This window comes from Magnolia sinica, chromosome 16 (genome assembly GCF_029962835.1).
Source record: "Magnolia sinica isolate HGM2019 chromosome 16, MsV1, whole genome shotgun sequence".
NCBI lineage: Eukaryota > Viridiplantae > Streptophyta > Magnoliopsida > Magnoliales > Magnoliaceae > Magnolia > Magnolia sinica.
In genome coordinates, this window is record NC_080588.1 from 36,832,535 (window position 1) to 36,854,876 (window position 22,342).

The 22,342-nt window shown below is 40.5% G+C and overlaps 1 protein-coding gene across 2 annotated transcripts in view; it reads right to left on the reverse strand.

The window, feature by feature from the left end:
- Positions 1-22,342, reverse strand: part of LOC131228538 (isopentenyl phosphate kinase) — a 55,594-nt gene that overhangs the window by 22,589 nt on the left and 10,663 nt on the right. For both annotated transcript variants that reach the window (XM_058224263.1, XM_058224262.1), the window contains exon 4: positions 7,513-7,555. In XM_058224263.1, the coding sequence (XP_058080246.1) occupies positions 7,513-7,555 (43 nt within the window). The remainder of the gene's footprint in view (positions 1-7,512; positions 7,556-22,342) is intronic.

Consider the following 22,342-nt stretch of genomic DNA (forward strand, 5'->3'; position numbering starts at 1 on the left):
AGACTTTGAGCGAGAGAATGAGTCGGACTCGATGGGACTCGATGGTGTATGCCCTTGTGGCTAGGGAGAGTGCACCAAAGGCTAGTGTAAAATTACCCACTGAGGCCATTCCAGTAGTGGATGAGTTTCGTGATGTCTTTCCTAATGATCTACTGGATGAGCTTCCCCCTATGAGGGATATACAGCACGCCATTGATTTAGTCCCTGGGGCGACTCTACAAAACCTCCCTCATTACAAAATGAACCCAAAAGAGCATGCAGAGTTAAAGAGGCAAGTTGATGAGCTCCTAAGAGGGATGACACATGGAGGATGTGTGTTGATAGTAGGGTCATCAACAAAATCACAATCAAGTATCGGTTTCCCATACCGCGTCTTGATGACATGTTGGATATGATGGTCAATGCTACTATCTTCTCAAAAATTGACCTCAAAAGTGGTTATCACCAAATCCGTGTACGCTCTGGCGACGAGTGGAAGACGGCCTTCAAGACAAAGGATGAGCTATACGAGTGGCTAGTCATGCCTTTTGGGCTAACTAATGCCCCAAGTATCTTCATGCGTGTGATGACCCAAGTGTTGAGGCCCTTCATGGGGAAGTTCCTGGTCGTCCACTTTGATGATATCCTGATTTATAGCATGACCAAGGAACAATACCTTAACCATTTGAGGCAGGTTTGTGGGATCCTTAGAGCCGAAAAATTGTACGCTAACCTAAAGAAGTGTGCGTTTATATCTAGCAATGTTATCTTCTTAGGTTTTGTTGTGTCAACTGAGGGTATGTCGGTGGATCTCGAGAAGGTTTTGCCATTATCAATTGGCCTGAACCCCGAAATATTCACGAGGTGTGCAGCTTTCATGACTTGGCCACCTTCTATAGATGGTTCATTCGAGGCTTCAGTTCCATTATGGCTGCTATCACAGATTACATAAAAAAGGAGAGTTTCAATGGACGAAGGCAGCCTTGAATGCCTTCAAGGAGATAAAGGTCAAGATGACCGAAGGTTAAGTCACGCGACTTCTGGATCTTTCGAAAGTTTTTGAAGTCGCATGCGACGCGTCAAGAGTCGGCATAGGAGTACTTAGTCAGGAAGGGCACTCTATCGCTTTTTTTAGTGAGAAACTGAATGAGGCGAAACAAAAATACTCCACCTATGACAAAGAATTCTACGCGGTAGTGCAATTGTTGTGCCACTGGCGTAATTATTTATTGCCGCAAGAATTCGTCTTGTTCTCAAATCACAAGGCCTTGAGATATCTGAACTCTCAGAAGAAATTAAACCTTAGGCACGCCAAGTGGGTCTAGTTCCTTCAAGAGTATATTTTTGTGCTTAAGCATAAGGCCGATGTAGAGAATAAGCCTGCCAACGCATTGAGTTGTCAAGTCGCATTACTCAATTCCATGAGTGTCGAAGTCACGAGGCTCGAGCGTGTCAAAAAGGATTATTCTGAGTACCCAGATTTTGGAGTTGTGTACGCATCGTTGTTAGAGAGTCCATCAGGAGCTAGCAGTGAGTATTTGATATTGGACGGATATTTGTTTAGGAGTGACCGTTTGTGCATACCTCGCACCTCCCTCCGCGATTTTCTTGTCTGGGAGTTACATTCTGGAGGGGTCGTACGCAATGTTTAAAACATCGGTATCTACATATCGCACCTTTAGGATATGAATACATATCAGTTATTGCATGGGATATATCGGTTGTATCGCTGTTGTTGGAAACATGAGGAAACATTGGGAAATTGGTCGAATTTTTCAATGAAACTTCAGTGATTGTTAAAAAGGACATCAATACACACTTATAAATAAAAACATTACAAAAACAAGTGCACATTATAGGTTTTTTTTGTGTGGGGTCCTAATCTATAGTTGTCTAACTGAATTGATGCAAAGTATATTCAAAGTCTATTTATATAATTTATAAATGTAAGAAGACGTGGAAACATGAGTAATACATTCAAAAGCAAAAGAAGAATCACTAGATTAGGTTACAACCGTTACATACATGTTTGATTTTATGTTTGAACACAAAGATTGCAACAGAGTTGTGAGAAATTAAATTTTTTTATTTTTTTCAATTTTCCATAACTCGGTCCATCTCCTCCAAATCTCAAAATTGAAGCTCTCGATCCATAATTTTTTACACATTAACAATTTGAGACTGATTTAATATGATTATTAGAAGAAAAAAAAAAAAGGATGAAAAATTGACAATGCTCACCGAATCGAACATCTGGGATATATCTCACTACTTGTGCGTTTCGTATCGCACAGGTGAGATATAAGATATATCGTGGGATATATCGGCCGATATTGTCGATATTTAAAACATTGGTGGCAAGTCATTTTGGTCAAGACAAGACCATTGCCTTAGTGGAGGATAGATTCTATTGGCCAAGCCTCAAGTGAGACGTGACCAAAATTATAAGGCAGTGTCATACTTGTCAACTGGCAAAGCAGAAAAAGCAGAATACAGGGCTATACACACCTTTGTCAGTTCCATTCGTCCCTTAGCAGGACATCAGTATGGACTTTGTGCTTGGGCTCCCCAAGACTAATCGAAAACACGATTCCGTATTTGTTGCCATGGACTGTTTTTCTAAAATGGCCCACTTCATCCCTTGTTCGAAAACCTCTGACGGATCTCATGTTGCCATGTTTTTCTTTAGTGAGGTTGTCAAGCTTCATGGGTTACCCAAAACTATAGTGTCTGACCATGACGTGAGATTCATGAGTTATTTTTAGAAAACGCTATGGCATATGATAAGTACTAGGCTCCAATTTTCTTCCGCCTACTACCCTCAGACCGATGGTCAAATTGAGGTGGTTAATAGGAGCCTAGGAAATTTGCTCAGGTTTTTAGTGGGGGAGCATACCAGGACGTGGGACACTGCACTACCTATCGCCGAGTTTGCATACAATAGTTCTGTCAATAGATTCATGGGTCCAAGTCCTTTTGAAGTCGTTACTGGTTATAAACCTAGAAAGCCTATTAATCTTGTCCCTATGTCCCTGTCCCACAAGCCATCAGAGTCTGCAGAGTCCTTTACACATCATATTCATTCACTGCATTAAGAAATTAGGCGAAAGATCAATACTAGTAATGAACATTACAAAATTTCTGCAGACCAACATAAACAATTCAAGGAATTCAATGTAGGGGACTCTGTGATGGTTCACATCAAGCCAGAGCGGTACCCTTAGGGAGTCGTTCGTAAATTACACACGCGTAGCGCTGGACCATTCAAAATTATAAAACAAAACGGTCTCAATGCGTATGGGGTAGATCTTCCACCTTCCATGGGAATTAGTTCCATATTCAATATGGAGGATCTAGTTGCATTTCAGGGGACCACTGATACATTGTCCAGCCTTTCACTTAACCATCCTGATTCCGCAGACCTTTCCCTTGATCCATGGCCCCTTCCTGACCCATCTTCCCATACCTACCCTTCCCACACCCAGAGAGGAGATAGAGGATATTCTATACCATCAGATAGTATCGATGTTGAACGGTGGTTTTCAAAAGTTCCTTATCAAGTGGAAGTCACGCCCAGCTTTAGACAGTACGTGGCTCACTGAGGAGGAGCTTCAGAGACTTAATCCCGACATCTTTGAGTGGTTCAGAAGCTTTGTTTCACCAATGGCGAAACCTTCGCAGTCGGGGAGAGTTGATGAGAACATCATGCGCATGCCCCCCACCCTACGCACGTATTCGAGGAGGCGGGCCCCAATTTTGATTTGGATTGACGACGACATCTTTGGAGGGCCTTATCGTTAGGGGTTGCACTATGGAGCATTGGAGTGACCCGATCATCATATAAATTCTACCATCAGATCTCATGATCGTGTCTCACTACCTTAAATGATCTAGGATTTTAAGTTTTGATTATTCTCATTATTAGAAACATCATGAACGAGTTTGATTGCTTAGATTAGTTATTATTTTATTTACTTCAGCTTTAAGTACTAGTGTGCGCACATGGCGCAAGGGTAAAATTGTCTTTTTGGGTTTAGGGTTTTCTTATAAATAAGCAACCCCATGTAGGTATTCTCAATGAAGTTTATGAATAAAAAATTCTGAGTTTTCTTCTTCTCTATCTCTTTGGGTTGAAGAATTGAATTGGGTGTGAAACACTTCCTTCCTCGAAGGGCTAACTACCATGGTCCGAAGCCACAACCATCCCAAATCATCCCCACTTCATTACGCCCCACATCCATCATCTTCTACATCCCTTCCACCTTCAGATTCACCCTCTTGCGTATCCAAGTTCTATCCTATAACAGTGCACAAACAGATTTTCAGATTCTGGCCCATCAACGGGGCTGAAACTTCGGCGAAGCACCACGTACAAACTATGTATCGGATCGACACGAAATTTGGCATGGAGGCAGTCTTACCCTAGCTGATCCTAGCTTAGGAGTCGGTTTCTGACTTTCTGGGCCCCACACACGTGTGGACGAGTGGTCACGCACATGCGCCCAGAGCCAGCTACTATCCACGCATGTGGCTCATCTCAGGTTCTATTTTTCCTCTTTGTTCCTCCTCTTTAGCCTTAAATCCAGATCTTTAATCCTAAAGAATCACAAATCCCAATTATCCCCAAATTTGCAAACCCTAGATTTTCCCTCGAATTGAAACATGGTGAATCTCTTAAATTGGGGAACAATCCTTTATAAGAATGGATGAATCTTACACTCCTTTGGGCTTGTTTGGTTTATAATTTTATTTGATCCAGCCCTAAACTTGTGTAGGTTTGAACCCCCATAGATTCCCCTTTTTGAATGTTTGATAGTATGTAGGATGTGGAATTTTGTGACTGTTTAAATTGGTATAATCATGAGCTTGATTTCTTGCATTCTACATTTAATTTCATGTCCTACATCACATGGCTAAGCAACAATTCAGCCATGGCTTGTCATTTTCAATTTCTCACAATGCGGTTCAAGACACAGAGTGGCCTCAGATTTGCCCTAGTCATGTTGGCTCACAAAGACACAAGAGATGTTATAAAGCCTGGGTTTCCTAGAGACTTCATGGAACCCTAAAGAATCACAAATCCCAATTATCCCCAAATTTGCAAACCCTAGATTTTCCCTCGAATTGAAACATGGTGAATCTCTTAAATTGGGGAACAATCCTTTATAAGAATGGATGAATCTTACACTCCTTTGGGCTTGTTTGGTTTATAATTTTATTTGATCCAGCCCTAAACTTGTGTAGGTTTGAACCCCCATAGATTCCCCTTTTTGAATGTTTGATAGTATGTAGGATGTGGAATTTTGTGACTGTTTAAATTGGTATAATCATGAGCTTGATTTCTTGCATTCTACATTTAATTTCATGTCCTACATCACATGGCTAAGCAACAATTCAGCCATGGCTTGTCATTTTCAATTTCTCACAATGCGGTTCAAGACACAGAGTGGCCTCAGATTTGCCCTAGTCATGTTGGCTCACAAAGACACAAGAGATGTTATAAAGCCTGGGTTTCCTAGAGACTTCATGGATTGAAGAATCTTTTTTCTTTCTTTCTTTCTATCTCTTCTCTTTATTATTAGTTTTTTAAACGACAAGGTGAATAAAAGAAGACATGAGCAGCAGTGTTATGCATCATATATGATCTACATGTGCATTTATACATGCATACCTTTGCAAACTATGTTGATGCCCATACATAAGAGAAAAGGATAGAAGTATAAAAGTAAAAATTCACACAAAATGAAACTATGAATTTGTGACAAAACTAGGACTGTCAATGGGCCGGACTGGCCTGTCAGGCTTCTTGGCCTGGCCTGCTTTGGGCCAGGCTTGGGCTAGCATATCAGGACTGAGTGCTGGGCCTGGTCCAAAAATCCAAGCCCATTTACTAAATGGGCCATGCTCAGGTTTTGATTAAAGCCTGTCTGCCTAGCCCATTTAGGCTTTTTGAGGGGCATTTTCTTAATATATTACACATACATTACACTATATTGTATTGGAAAAACACACCCATGCATCGGTCCATTGAAACTTTCTTTATTTTCCAAAGCATAAATCCCTTTTGAAACTAAATGCTAATATCTTTTTTTCTGCAAGCTATTAGAACTTCTCTAGTTTTCAGAATCACCTTCCCTAAAATTCGAGATTAAACAAACAATTGCATGGAAGAAGAAAAGAGAGAAGAAGAGAAGGGTGAAGGTAAGTTGTGTTGTTGTCATTTTTAAATTTCTTTTTAGAATTGAAAAAGATAAGCTAGCCAGGTGATCTAGGCCATTGATCAGGCTGGTCACACCGTTGATGGCCACACCTTTCTGATGGGCAAGCATGGATAACAGTAGTGATGGGCTGCACCATCCTGGTGCATCCAATCTTTTGGTCGTTTGCTTTCTTTTTTGTTATTTTTACCATTTGCAAATGGGTTTTGAAATAATGCACAACTTGGCATCACAGCAACCATGCGGGGCTGATTTCCTCCTTCAAATGCATAATGTGATTGATCTAGCAATCATTAGGTAGTGTGCATGCTGCACATGTCATATACAAAGAACCAGGGCAGTACACTCATCCAATGAGCCACACAGTACGTTGAATTTGGACAGCTGGACTTTTCTTCCAACTGCCCAATTTCCCATACAAGTGTGATCTTCCTGATCTATGGACCAGTATATTTTTGCTTTCCCTAGAACTAGATATTAAAGAAACAATTGCATGGAAGAAGAAAAGAAAGGAGGAGAAGGGAGAAGGTAAGTTGTTCTTTTTTCTTTTTTCCTTTTTAGAATTGAGAAAGAGAAGCTAGCCAGGTGATCTAGGCCATTGATCAGACAGGTCACACCATTGATGACCACACCATCTGATGGGCAAGCACGGATAACAGCAGTGATGGGTTGCAACATCCTGGTGCATCCAATCTTTTGGTCATTTTCTTTCTTTTATGTTGTTTTTACCATTTGCAAATAAGTTTTGAAATAATGCACAACTTGGTGTCACAGCAACCATGCGGGGCTGATTTCCACCTTCAAATGCATACTGTGATCGATCTGGCAATCATTAGGTAGTGTGCATGCTGCACATGTCATATACAAAAAATCAGGGCAGTATGCTCATCCAATGTGCCACACAGCATGTTGAATTTCAACTGCTGGACTTTTCTTCCAACTACCCATTTTCCCATACAAGTGTGATCTTCGTGATCTATGGACCAGTATATTTTTTTGTCAAGAACCTGTTCACAGTGTATACTCCTATTAATGGGGTGAAACTCTAACATGTGTGCCCTTGAGCAGTACAAGGACATATCCCAGGCACAGGCTCAGGCTCAGGCTCTGGTCAGGCATAAACACGTGGGGTTGGCTCGGGGCAATTTGGGCCCATCATAGGCACAGACTGGGTCAGGCCTGGAATTTATTTTGCAGGCCAGGCTTGGACAGACCTCAACGCAGCCCGAGCCAGGCCCATTGACAGCCCTAGACAAAAATGATCACTTCATGACACGACTAACAGATATAATAGAAATATCCAACTGAACCATACCTCGTGCAAGTGCTCTCACAATTTCAAGATTGAGGGATGTTACCTGAAAAGGAATAAGCAGCAAAATAAATAAAGATACAGCAAGTGACATGCAGCAACAAATATAGAACTAATTCAACAAAGACATCAAGGAGATGAAAGAAATCTGACTCTTAAAACTTATAAGAAGCAGAGTTTGCAGAGAATTGTGTTTCACCAATACAAGAAAGGAATATTCATGATTGAATGCAAAGATTCAAAGACTGAGTGCCTACCTGACATCAAGCTGGGCTGGGGACTGGCAAGTGAAAATGCTACCAAGCAAGATATGTGTATACATGGATATACATATGGGTGTGTATGTACATACACATACATGCAAACACAAACCAATTATATTAGAAGTTTCCATGCCATGAAAGCAGGCCATCATTGGGAGATTTCTTAACAAAAGACCTCCGCTGGAGCGTATTATTATTGTGATTTGAATGGAGTGGAGCATCAAAGGGGAGATTTACGTAGGGAAGACTGGTATGCATACAAGAAGCTTTGTCATGCGTTTTGCTTTAGAAATCACTAACATGTTACTAGAGATTATCAACTGCTCAAGAAGAAGCCAATTAGGGTTTCTGTTGGAACTCTTGGTTTGTTCAAGGACATGATTTATCATTTTCGCAGGTGAATTCATCTTCCGAACTTGCGTTTGAATCTATATAATGATGGGTGCCTTTGTTCCATAGCTGGTGCTATTGGAAGGTGTAGACACCCCACTCAACAGTGTTTAAACTATTAACCCATTCATCTTGGAAAAAGAACCTCACATCGTATCAAGAAAATGTACAGCAGAATTGCAAAGTACTTACCTCAGAGCCTAAGTCCAAGCCCATCCATAGCAAACCCATGCTGAACCCAAACGTAAACCCCAGATACATGCTCAAGCTTAAGCCCAAACACAACCCAAACCTGGCTATGACCCCGAAAACACACCCCAATCCCAAGAATCAAAGGAGTTGGGGCTCAAAATGGACCCAAAAACATGGGGAACCTCGACTAATCCAAGGCTGGCCCCCACATATTTTTTATCTAAACCCACGAGACAGGAAAAAGGTATTTCTGCATCCCAGGAAGGAAATCACAAATATATTGGTACCTAAATGATGAAAACATTTTCTGCATCCAAGGACAGATTTGGGGCCAATTTGGAACTTCAATTTCTTACGTTCCTGGCATCCAAGCCTTATGATCCATAGGTCCATTTTGTAGCCCAGCAAATGGTCTTTCCGATGAGCTAAATATCAAGATGATCCGATCTACAGGAACAAAGTTATGATAAAAGAGCGGACAGTGCGTGTGATTGATTGATAGTTGCAGAACAAATATTCGACCCAATCGGTGGGACCCATATCTCCCAACCACTATTTGTCCCTCAGACCAAAACCATAAGTTACCCTATCAAATACCCTTTATGATGAGCCATAAATCACCCAAATCCTTCGAGCACTGAGCTCTGATCGAAAAACTAAGAGGTGTGCGTGGTAGACTGCAAAAAACAATTTTGAAAATGACATCCATATCTTTGCACAGAAATTCAAAACCCAAATTCCATTTTCCTTTAACCTTTTGATTCACCTTTTACCGAAATACCCCTAAGAGCCTTAGTTTGACCCTAACCATCATCTTCTTATAGAGCTACAATGCTAACTAACTCGGAAATCCCAAAACTACCCTCTTTCAAACCATGAGATTCTCTCAAGTGTTTTAATCTCAACCATTCATTTCCTAGCCTCTAGAAACCTCCTGGAACCTTACCTAAACCCAATTGCCATTAAATTCTCTACAGTTTATACCCAAATCACCAACTCCCTCCCAAGATCTTGCCACTTATCAATCATCCATAACAAACCTACCCATTAGGACACCCTTAACCTACCTTCAATTTACAACATTGCCACCCATCTCCTCTATAAATAAAGACCTTTTACTACAAGAAAGGGATCTTTGTCTCAAAATTCCTAAGTCTCCATAGCCTATCTCTAGCTAGGAGAAATTCTAAAAATTCTATGGAGAAACACAAAAAGAATGGGAGCAAGGAGCTAAGATGATGCAGGATGAAGGTTGTCTAAGCTAAAGTGATAAATGAGATCAATTTCCAGATTACTACAATTAAATCAAGCATTAAAAAACATGTACTATACCACAAATCCGAAAATTCAGATTTAACTAGCTAGGTTCTAACCAGAGTCATCATCCCACCATGCATAATCAATATAAAACTATGAAATTTTGATCCCTACGAGATGCGGGAATCCCGTTCTAGCATAGAATGGTCCCAACACTCAACTAGATTGATGAATTCAAGTCTTGGACACAATGTGGGGCTAAGGGTTCAAAATAGGAAACCTAAGGTTAGGGTTTAGGGGAAGATTAGGGTTAGGGTTTCAAAGATGGATGGAATAGGGTATTAGCCTATTAGGGTTATGGTTTTATGGGAGAAACAAAGCAAAAACAAAGGGAAAGTGGCTGTCCACGCGGACAGCCTTGCACGCCCGTGTGTGCGCACGTGTGTATGACCACGGGAGAGGGTGCATGGCTTAGGGTTTTGGATGAGTTGGGTGTTTGGAGGATCGAGAGAAGAAATAATGAAAATAAGAGAAAAGTGATGGGGTTTAGGGTTTGAATAGGAAGAGAATGAAAAGAGAGAGATTGTGACTTACCTTTGAAGAAAAAGAATGGATAAATGAGGATTACCCTCGGGGCATCGCACCTCATCTCCAATCCCTAGAGAATTGAGATCTTCACCTACAAATCTCATGCAATGAGGAGAAAAGAGAACAAAAGAGTTTTTTCTTCAATATTCTTGGGCTAGGGTGTGAACGCCCCCTCCCCCAAAGACTGATTCCTTCTAGCTTCTAGGCGAGAAGGTTGGCACAAAAGCAGCGAATTCTCTTGCTGCGCTTACGCTTCTTCCGACAACAGATTCATCAGTCACTGGATGCGTGCTAACAGAAAAGAAGAAAGTCATCAAGTACGGTTTAATCATCCTAAGCTACTTCACCACAGTATAGCAGCAACGGACCATTGTGTCCGTAAAAAAAGGTGAAAGCGCAATAAGTGGTTACCCCATCACCCAAAACCCCTTGGCATTCGGTCTTGAGGAGCGTAAAGTCTTCCCTTTTATGACTGGACTGATCATGAGATATCTCGAGCCAATTCAGGCTTCAGCAAGACCGACAAGGGGACCGTCTGATGTTCACCCTTTGAGTTCGCACCCCCCATTTATATTCTCAAAAAGTAAAATTTACAATAATGCCCTTAGTACTAAAAAATGTGCAAACTCAAAAATAATGAATTTAAATCATCAAATCCCAATCCAAACCATCAATCACGTCCAACATAAAAGTAAAAATAAAAGCGCCTACAACAAGGTGTTCCGTAATGTTAACGGTGGCCATAACGGCCACCACCGTTACCTTTACGATACGGGGCATAACGGCTGTTACGACCGTAATGGTCTCTCTTTTTTATTTTTTTTTATTTATTGAAAAAACTCTCGAAAAACCTATATCTGCCCCGTACTATTGATTAAAAAGTATGAAAAACCTATATATGTCCCATAATAAACCATTACGGGGCTATTATGGCCTTTATAGGGGATGTGATGCCTTTAACGGCAATTACGTGTCATTTTTTTTCCATAACGACTGTTATGACCGTTACGACCCTGTAACGTGTAACGGTTGCCACCATTACCTTTACGGCACACCATGGCCTACAACTAGAGGTGTACACGAATCGAGCTAGCTCAGTTAGCTCGCTCGACTTGACTCAAAAAAGCTCAATTCGACTCGGTTCATAGCTGGAGTTCGAGCCGAGTCAAGCTGATTTTTTTAGCTCGAAAATGAGTTCGAGCTAGCCCCAACTCGACTCGACTCGAATCGAACCCAGCTCGAATCGAACTCGGATCGAACCAGTTCGGTGACTCGGTTACTTTGATATTGATGTTGCTCACCAAGTGTTTGATGAAATGACTCAAAGAAGTGTGGCTGGTGGCAAGGAAGGTATGTATATGAAACCAACACCCTTTTTTTCTTGATTTTTATGTTGCTTAGAAGGTATTTGATAAAATACTTGTAAAACCATTGATAATATCTCGAATACAGTGAGATTTTGAAGGTGCAGTCTAGGTGTTTGTGAAAATGCTGCAATGGCGAACTCGGCTCGATCTTGGCTCGATCTGGCCCGAGCTGCTGACCGGACCGAGCCGAGCTGGCCAGTCAGGCTCGAGGACTGAGCCGAGCCGAGTTCGAGCTGAGGTCAGCTAGTGGCCGAGCCAATTCGAGCTAAGGCCAGCTCGACTCGGTTCGACTCAATGTACACCCCTACCTACAACTAAGGACCCATGTGGTCCAAAATCCAAGTGGACTAGTAGTCCGATGGCCCGCAGATGATGATTTGACAGTCAGATGGGCCAATGGTCGAATGCTTGTACAATAGCAACCCACATGCATATTCCCAATATGGGGTCTTCTAGACACACGATCCATGCATGTGGGGTCTTCAAAGTGCCGTCTAGGCCCTCCTCATCCTCTAGTAGACCCTATATGATGGCCTTAGCATAAGAGCTTGAGAATTCTATCTTCCCCAAAGCCACAGAGTACAACTCTACTTGTAGGAGTGGTGAGCCAGGGCTTTGACAACCTTGAGGGTAAAGCAAATTTGTTCTTCACCCTACTCACTTCTCTTAGAAGACCATACAAGGCAAGATCCTCATTCAACAAGCAATTAAATTTCAATCTATGGATTGGAGTATAACTTCAAGCCCCAAGCACAAGAATTTTGAAGATCACAACCTCATCCGAGCCATGAGAGGACGAGCGAGCAATCAACTCACCTTCCCAAGCCTCCCTCTTATTTTCTTCTCCTTCTCTATTCAATTTATTTCTTCTTTCTTTTCTTTTAACCTTTGGGGCTCAAGTCGACCATTTATCAAAATTCCTATCTTTGGAATCTCCTTCTCCTCGAGTAGAGATTGTATCTTTGTGGTGTAGGGTGCCTTACTGCTTCCTACTCCATAACCGTGGTCCTTACACGGAAGAGAAATTAGGAGACCTAGTTGGAGTCAACTCTTCGAAATCAAGGAGATTACTTTCTTGGATTTTGAGAAGCCCACAAGGATTATAGCCATCCTTGAACCATACAAAAGAAATGGGCTAGTGGCGACTCCAAAATTGACCTCATAGGCTCCACCACATCTGGTAGACTTTTGTTGCTATGTTGACAGAAGGTAATCAAGATACAATCCAACTTCATTAGCAGCATCTAGAACAGATGTAGTAAGAGTTTATATCAAAGTAAGATATGGAGACAGATCTTCTGAGGGATTTAAAATTGTTTGGTTGCAAATCAAGATGGATCAAGATTATTTATGAGAACAAGAACATTTTTTGCTCCTTATGCAGGTTCCAAAGGTCACCCTTTCACTTGTCATGTGGTCTGTTCATGTGTTAAGATAAGATGTATCACAACTCTCTCAAAATCCTAATAAAGATCATAAGAAAGGATCCATTTAACAAGAGAACACAAAACAACGGCCAATGAAAACATTTTATTGTTTTAAAAAAAAAAAGCTAAGAAAATCACAAATGATGAAGGAAATTATAGTTGCATAGTGGTGTGAAGCGAAGTAGTAACAAATTCAAGTACAGAGTGAGAAGAATCCATTTCAAAATGTAAACAGGAGTGGGTGCAAGATTTCAAAATGGGGATTTAAAGTAGGAGCAACACCTAGCTAGAAGGATCCTACAAATAAGAAGGAAAATAAAAAGAGATTGAGAGCCATAATGCAAAATTTGGGCTTCCAATTGTGTTGCTACTGAAAAAGATTAAAATCTTGGGAACCTGTTTAAGAAAAACATTTGTGTGATACAAGAAGCTTTGTCGTGTTTTTTAATTTTGAAGAAGATTTTGCAAACATCCTATCTAGAGATGAACTTTGTTATGTGCACACATGTAGGGCTATAAACAGGTTGGATACAAGTTGAATATTGCAATCCATAGTCAATATCTAACTTGAACACCAGGTAAGGATGTAGATTCAGATGTTAACTAACTTGTAATTAGTGTCAAATGGAAAAAATAAAAAATAAAAAATCCATGATTCTTCATGTTTTGCATGAAAAAACATGGATTTAGAGTTTCAATTTCGAATTTTGGAGATGGACCGAGTTGCAGAAAATCAAGGAAAAATTAAAAATTTCCCAATCTTTCCCAAATCAGTTGCAATCTTAGTGTCCAAACATGAAATCAAACAAGTATACAACCTGATCTACACATTCTTGGCAATTTGGGAATTTTTCGAAAAAAATATATATTTTTTAATAAAAAAAAATATTCTTCTTTTCGAAATTACACTCCAATCAGCAATCAATTTTGCCCAATTTCATAGTGTTTAGGAGCGTTTGATGAAATAATCATAAAAAACTCTCCAATTTTTGGATTTGGGGAAGACGGGCCGATTTATGGAAAATTAGGAAATTTTCTAAATTTCCCCAATTTTTTTCTAAATCGGTTGCAATTTTAGTGTCAAAACACGAAATAAAACATGTATATAACCTGATCTACACATTCTTATCAATTGGGTAATTTTCAGAAACAAACTAACTAATTGTTTTTTTCATAAATTCCAATTTCATTGCGGTTAAATTTCCTTATTAATTATGAATGTAGCACACTGCATGTACTAACATTGTAGTTTGCTTAATGTTCTTTTGCAGGTAGAAAATGTCAGAGGGAGGAGACAGCCTGACATTAGATGGAAGTACAAGCCCCCACTTCATGATAATCAATTCAGGTCTCGATGTGCATTTTGTAGCCACATAATGATGAGTGGAGGGGTGACCCGCCAGAAGAAATACTTGGCGAGAGCACATCAGAATGTTATAAATTGCCCAAAATGCCTAATAGAAGTTAAAAAGGAGATAAGGGAAGCAATGGAAGATGATCACGCTACATGGGAGAGGGAGATTAGGAACGAGTTAGCATGGTCAGTAGGTAAGAGGATGCAATGGATTTGGATGAGGATGATCCGGATCTTAACATGAGTATGAGTCTTTATGGGATGAGTGAGAGAGGGATTAGGAGAGGCAGTTAGAGGGCCCACTTTTGAGGGGTCCATGCAGGAGCGTGGTGTGTAAGGATATAGGGTATGGACCGCAGCAATAGCATGCGGGTACTGGATCTACCTTCAAATTTGATGATGTACAAAGAAGCAGGGGAAACACAGAAAAAATTGAAGGGAATTTTTAGTGGAGGGGATGTGCGAAAGAAGGTGAGAAAGTCATTACAATTTTTTAAAATCTATGATCACATCCCCGCGGATGCAGCAACGAGCCCGCACTTTAAGAATATGATCATTAAAGTGTAGCGTGGGGGTGAGGGTGTGGTGCCACCTACGCCACGTGAGATAATGGACAAATGGTTACATGAAGGGTATGCTGACATGTAGCATTATGTAGAGGAGTTTCGTCCATCATGGGAGATGTACAACTACATTGTGATGTGTAGTGGGTGGACTGGACAGGTGAGGATGTCGGTCATAAATTTTGGGGTATATTATAGGGGATAGACGATGTTATTAGAGTCCATAAATGTTAGTAATAAGATTAAAAAAAAAAAGCTCGGATTACATTTATGGGCTGATGCATGATGTTATGAAAGACGTTGGCAGGACGAACATCGTGCAGTTTTTTAAGGCCAATGGGAGCACATTTGTGAAGGTAGGGAGGAAGATAATGAAGAAGTACCATTTGCATTGGACCCCGCACGTAGCCCACTGCATAGATCATATACTGGAGGCGATAGGGGATGGCCTTCAATGAAGGTTATAATTATTGATGCACAGTTAATCACAAATTTCATCTACAACCACAACGGGTTACTATCCAAGATGCGTGAGAGGTGTGGTGAGGATATAGTGTGGCCGAGGCAACACGGTTCACCATAAATTACATCGCCCTAAATAGCCTCCTAAAACACAGGCAGGGGCTGCGAGAACTTTTCAATTATAAGGAGTATGCGAATTGGAATAAGAGTGGCAAAAGAGTACAATGGAGGATTGAGGAGCTTGTATTGAGCAACGCCTTCTAAGATCGCTTGCGCAAAGTGGGGGGTTTTTTGGAGCCATATATGTAGTGCTAAGGATTGTGTATAATGAGATATATCCATCAATGGGATCTTTATTTGCATCCATGCAGTTAATGAAAAAAGTTGTCAATGCTAGAGACCCCAATGCATATAAATGTGTGCATGCAATAATCGATGGCCATCGACAAAGGACCTTTTTGCACCCACTTCATCAGGCTTATATTTGATTTTATGGAGCCTCAATACTTTAGTACTTCTTTGTGTAGTATGTATAGCTCTTTTCTTGTACTGATATGTGAATATTTGCACCGTGTTAGATTTCAGCATACTTCCTAAATCCCGAGTACCACTACAATTGTACTCTTTGAAGACAAAAGCTTAAAGAAAGTTGTGCATGAGGTATGTAACAAGTTATTCCCCACTATTTGAGGAAAGGCAATTTTGGCAATGAGATAAACATATTACGCACTTACCTCTTCTTTAACTTCATGAAAACCTTTATACTCATTCTTAATGCTAAATGTCATCAACAAATTATTCAATTCCACGATGTAGATGCAATGTTTGGGTGTGACGCCGCACGATCGACGAGGGCGAAGATGATGGCATGTGAGTTGTTGCATTATTTACCTCTTACAACTTAAAGTTACTTTTCATATTTTAATAGTACATATGTAACTGAGGAAAAAATAATATACTTCACAGGCGAATAGTGGGCTATGTATGGGACGACTGCAAAACTTTGTAGTGGCTAGCTATTTGTGTGCTCGCACAGATGGTGTCCACCTCACTCTGTGAAAGAAATTGGAGCACCTTCTCCCTTATTCACATGAACAAGCCTACAGATTGGGTTACGAGAGGCTTTAAAAGTTAATAAACTGCCACTACAACATAAAGCTATGAGAGAGGTTGCTATGTTCGAAAGAAAAAAAAAAAAAAAGCACAGGACCTGCTCGACTTAATGTTGTTTGGTTAACATGCATATGTTGACAATGATACAGAGGACCCACTTTATGAGCGGGTTAAGTCCAATGACTTGGACACTTCAGATGGATGACTAGAGCTACATATAGTGAAGAAGTAGCATCATAGCAGATCAATGATGACGCTTATATACAGGAGGCTGGATCTCCTCCCAAATCTTTCGACCCATTGACGAGGAATTCGAAGGGCAACCCACGGTAGTCATTGTCACATGGTACACGTGGTGGTGAGATCTTATTTGAGACTTAGAGTGATACTGAGGGTGATGCTGGTGATGACGACGATGGTGATGATGGTGATAGGGATGGTGGCGGCAACTGTGAGACTCGGTCTAGGAGAGGCTTGGAGGCCTATTAGCCCTTTCACTGTGGAGAGGGATTTTGATCATGTCGACCAAGACACTAACCATGGTTCTGGTCCTGGAGAAACACAACCTTGACTTGTCATTAATAAAGCATATGAGCATCAGAAGCTACTGAAGAAAAACCAAACTTAGGAGCTGACATATATTGAGGAGGAAGCATTGGCACGGTACTTGAGGGGCACGGGCGTTCGTGAGAAGTGGGGTAGCTCTAGTTTTGGATCACAAATAGGGGAAGGTAGCTCGAGTTCTATACCACAGTATGAATATAGATACAGACCTAGTAAATATGCAGTGAGCGACTCCAACAATTACGACACATCGTTTTTCGACTACGATTAGGAGTTCACTTCCACATGCAAGCAGGAATATCCGCAATATAGATATGGATAACAGTATGGATATTCAAGAGTAATATATGTACCCACCCCATATCTATATCAGCCACAGACTGTGACGATTACGCAGTACCCACGGATGGGGATACTGGTTCAGATCAAAGAGGATGAGTACTAGTGTTATGTCAGAGAGTATCTTCACTAGTACCATTCTACTACGACCTGGTCATAGTAATGTCGATTTGTGGAGCAATAGTTCTATTCACAGCTTCGTCGAGATAGAGATGATGATTTTAAGCCACCGTGCAACTCTATGTGGGTCAGAGCCACAAACACACATCATTCACAGGTATATTTCTAAATTTCTAATTTTTCTTTTAAATGTATTGGTTGTGTTTCCATGCATGTCTTCTTACATTTTTTAATTATATGAATTGACTTAGAATATACTTGCATCGATTCAATTAGACAACGCATGGGTTAGGACACTATATAAAAGAAACCTATTATGTGCTCTTATTTTTTATGATATGATTTATAAGTGTATATTAATGTCTTTTTTTTTAACAACCGCTAAAGTTTCATTGAAAAATTCGACCAATTTCTCCCCATGTTTTCCAAAAACAACCATATATTACGTGATACAACCAATATATCTCGTGCCATGCCGATAACTAATATGTATCCGTATCACAAGGGCGCAATACTTTACGCGATAACGATATAGAAAATATTGTTTCCAAAAAGGTGAAAACCAAGAGTTAAAGTCATACCTATGATTCTGTCCTGTCAAAAAATGTGAAAACCTGATGACGATCCTTCCAAGTAGATCTCTCCTTCCATCCCTAGTGAAGGGAAGCATTGAAAGCCTTCTCACTCTTGAACTATAGGGCTATTGAGAGAAGATGAAAGCTATCCACAAGGTGGACACATGCGTGATGGAGGAGGGAGGATGTGGAGAAGGGTTCCTCTCTCTCTCTCTCTCTCTCTCTCTCTCTCTCTCTCTACTTGTGCATGGTTGATGAGAATTATATCTTAAATATCCATGGTTTTGTAGGGACCACCACCATATAGTAGTCTTCATCCTTATAAACTTCAATATGCCCTACATAATCAAAAGTCTATAATCCTACCCATCCATCTACCCAAATTGAGCAAATCGTTCCACTAACCCCGGTGTCCGTCTTTGGCCAAAATCTCAAACAAGCACAAGAGGTGAACCAATAAAAGATCCAACCGTTGGATGTCCATCAAGTTTAATCAAAATACTTTAATGATGAAATGAAAAGATTTAACAGATGAAAATGTTTGAGGAACCTCTTGGAAACATTTGAGAGTGTTATCCAGCTTTTAAGTACTTGATTAATGGCCTGAATGGTAGGATCCATCCAAAACTAAGTCCCTTGAAGCGATGGGGACATCTCGCGCACATGCACCCCCACCCCGCAAAAGCACGTATGCAAGGAGGGTCGCACCATCGATCTGGATCGATGACGACGTCTAGGGAGGACCCTCTAGTTGAGGACTGCATTTTCGTTCCTTGGAGTGGACCCAATCGTCATGTGAATCCCACCATGGGTTCTCATGATTGTGGCCCGCTATTCCAAACAATCTAGTACTTTGAGTTTTGGTTATTAATGTTATTAGGAACACCATGGACGGTTTAGATTATTTTCATTAGTTGTTAATTGTGGTTACTTCGTCTCTAAGTAATAGGTTGCGCACATGGCGCAAGTTTTGGGGCATAGGATTTTGTTATAAATAAGCACCCCTGATAGGTTGTTTTTCTCATTGATGATTGAATAAAATTTCTGCGTTTTCCTGCTCCTCTTCGAGTTGTGAAAATCTAATTGGGTGCAAAACCCTCCCTTCTTCAAAGGGCTAACTACCATGGTGCGAAACCACACCCATCCTGATTCGCCCCCACCTTCTACCATCCATATTCCTCCTCCTATAGTCCTTCCACTTGCAAATCCATTGTTATTTTGTAGCCTTTCCTTCTCTATAGCAAATTTCTGGAATCTGGCCCTGCGGAGGACTGAAACTTCGGCGGAGCACCACGCACTGACCGTACGTTGGATCAGACCGAAACTTGGGAGGTTTGTAGTCCAACCCTAGCCGACCAGCCCCAAGGAGGGGGGTTTTGGGTTTGTGGGCCCCACGCACTTACAGACTGCCCTCATCGTACATGTGTCAGGCGTGGCCTGTTGTCCACACGCGTAGGCAGCCTTCAGGTTCACTCTCTCTTCTCTTTCACTCCTCTCTTACCTGATTTCCCTAACTCTAACATTAGATTGTCTTAAACTCCCAATTTCTTTGCCTTTTTTCCAACCCTAGGGTTTCCCGAATTGAAACTAGTGAATCCCTTGGATTGGGGAAATTATTCCTGTGCATGTGTGGCTAAATCTACTCTCCTTTGAGTATTGTTTGGTCTATAATTTTGATTGATCCAACCCTAGCATATGTAGGCCTGGACCCGCACAGATTCCCCTTGATTGAGTGCTTGACTTTATGTGGGATGTGGAATTTTGTGTGATTGTTTTGAACTACTATGATCTAAAGCCTGGAATCTCGCATATCATGTTTAAAATTTCATGTCCTGCATCATGAAGACTAATGGATCCCTTGTTGGTGCACGTAATGCTGCAAACCATAACTTCTTTTCTTCGAAGAGTTGAAACCACTCAAAAAATAATTTTTCATTGGCTTCAATCAATCATGCAAGACATTAGGATCTACACTGCCAATATAGTTTGCAATCCCCACCTCACGCGCTTAATCGGATCTCTTAGGTGAGTCGGTTGAGTAGCCTTAACATAATCGAGATAATCATGACCAAGACCAATAAGTGTTGTGGCCCTTGTCGAGGATATGGAGATTGTTGATATCACAAGCAAGTCCCATGCTCATACCCATAATTAGTGCCATGTCTCCCTAGTGAGTGGGGGCTGGATTATTGCAAAGGAGTAGTAGCCCCTGACTTCATGCATCTTTCTAATGCTGGGTGCTCCTTAAGCACCCCACTGACCCCAACAGTCAATATCATCCTTCTTAATGTTGAACTCTATAATGCATATTTGACCACAATGTTTTCAAACCGGCCATTCCTCTTGTCCAATCTTTCAGAAAATTGTGTTAGTAACAATACATCATCCTGACTTCCTCTCGCCATCCTATGACTATAAGAAACACCCCTTCTTGTATGCATAGACAATAAATAAATATTACATGCGTTTTTTTTTGGATTTTTATAAATTGCTACCTCATTCTTATAGAATTTACGTTCCGGTATCTTTTTTAAAAATCTTTTCAGCATGCTACCTTAGTAGTTTAGATAATTAGCATTCACATACCTTCCTTTTGGGCCTGTTTGGATGCCTGTAAGTTCTTTTAAGTTGTAAGTGACTTACCTATAAGTCACTTACAGGTGAAAGTTACTTACAGGTAACCTTTTTGGATGTAATTTGTAAGTCACTTACAGGTAAGTTAGTTTTTCTGTTTGGATGACATGTAAGTTACTTACAGGTAGAAAGCTGAATATTCACATCATGCAGAGCTTAGATTGGGGAATCATTCTAAAATGTTATAATCATATAATAAAAACGTGGGATCAAATATGTTATTTTGTTAAGCCCATCAAGATGAATATTTGAGATAATTATTAAGCTAAACCAATCATCAAGTGGGCTATAAGTGGGCCCACGAATTCAAAATATCTATAATATGGAGTAATAACTCAATTTAAGCATTGAGAATAAACTTAAAAACATTAATAGAAAATCTACTAATTAAATTACATTACCAATGTCTTCTTTAACTATAGAAATTACATTTAAAACTTTTCACTTGGGAATCATCCTCTCAAACCACTCATTCCTTTGAATAGGACTTATTCCAAAGTGTACATCAATGGCCTGCGTTAAACTGAAGAAATGCTATCCATGGTCAGCCCTACTGCGGCTTATTCATCTGGATTGCTGAACCATGGCTCCAGTTATAGAAATCAAGAATCAAATGTACCGTGGATATTTGCAGTTGAACAGTTATTAATGATCAAGTGAAGAATTGGGACATGGTCCATCCATAGTGGGTCCATTTGAACAATGGCCTTGGTTGCAAGGGCCATAAGAATAAATAGGATTTATGTACCAGATACATGATGGATTCATGGTTTTCTAATCCAGGCCACTGGTCCATATGAGGGAACTATGGTTGCTGGCCAATGAAAACTTACACTGTAAGCATACGTCCCACCAATCAAATCTCAATGGGCTTCTACTATGAATGGAAATGCCCCACAGTCCATGTAAACTAGAAAATCCAAACCATCTAGAAATGTCAAGCAAGGTGGGCCTAAAACCCTTGATGGAGAAACTGCAACATATTTTAACATGCCATTTCTTCCTCCGTGAAAAACCTGGCAACACAAGCAAGGTGGGCCTAAAATCCCTGATGGAGAAACGGTTGGGCGGAGTGGATATATAACACATCATCAAGGTGGGCCCATGGCAGGGGTAACACCCACTACCGTGTTACCAGTAACACAATCAGACTGCGTACTGAGTTGCTACTATACTTTTTTTATACTAAGTAAATTCAATTGGGCCCACTGTAAATGTATACGGTTTATCCAATCCATCCATCCATTTTTTCATCTAGATGTAGACGTTGAGCCATAAATTTAAGAATATCCAAAGCTTAAGTAGGCCATACCACAGGAAACAGTGGAAATACTGATTGGATCGTTGAAACCTTTCTAGTGCCCATAGAGATCTTTATTTGTCATCCAACATGTTCATAAGATTACAAAGACCTAGATGAAGGGAAAAAAATCATCTTGATCCATAACTTCTGTGGCCCCCCAAAAATTTTCAACGGTATACACTCAATTCACACTATTTCCTATGTTGTGGTCCACTTGATCTTTGGATATAGCTAATTTTTAGGATGACTTAAAATTAAGTATTAAAATGGATGGACAGTGTGGATCAAATACATATATCATGGTGGATCCCACAGATTTTAC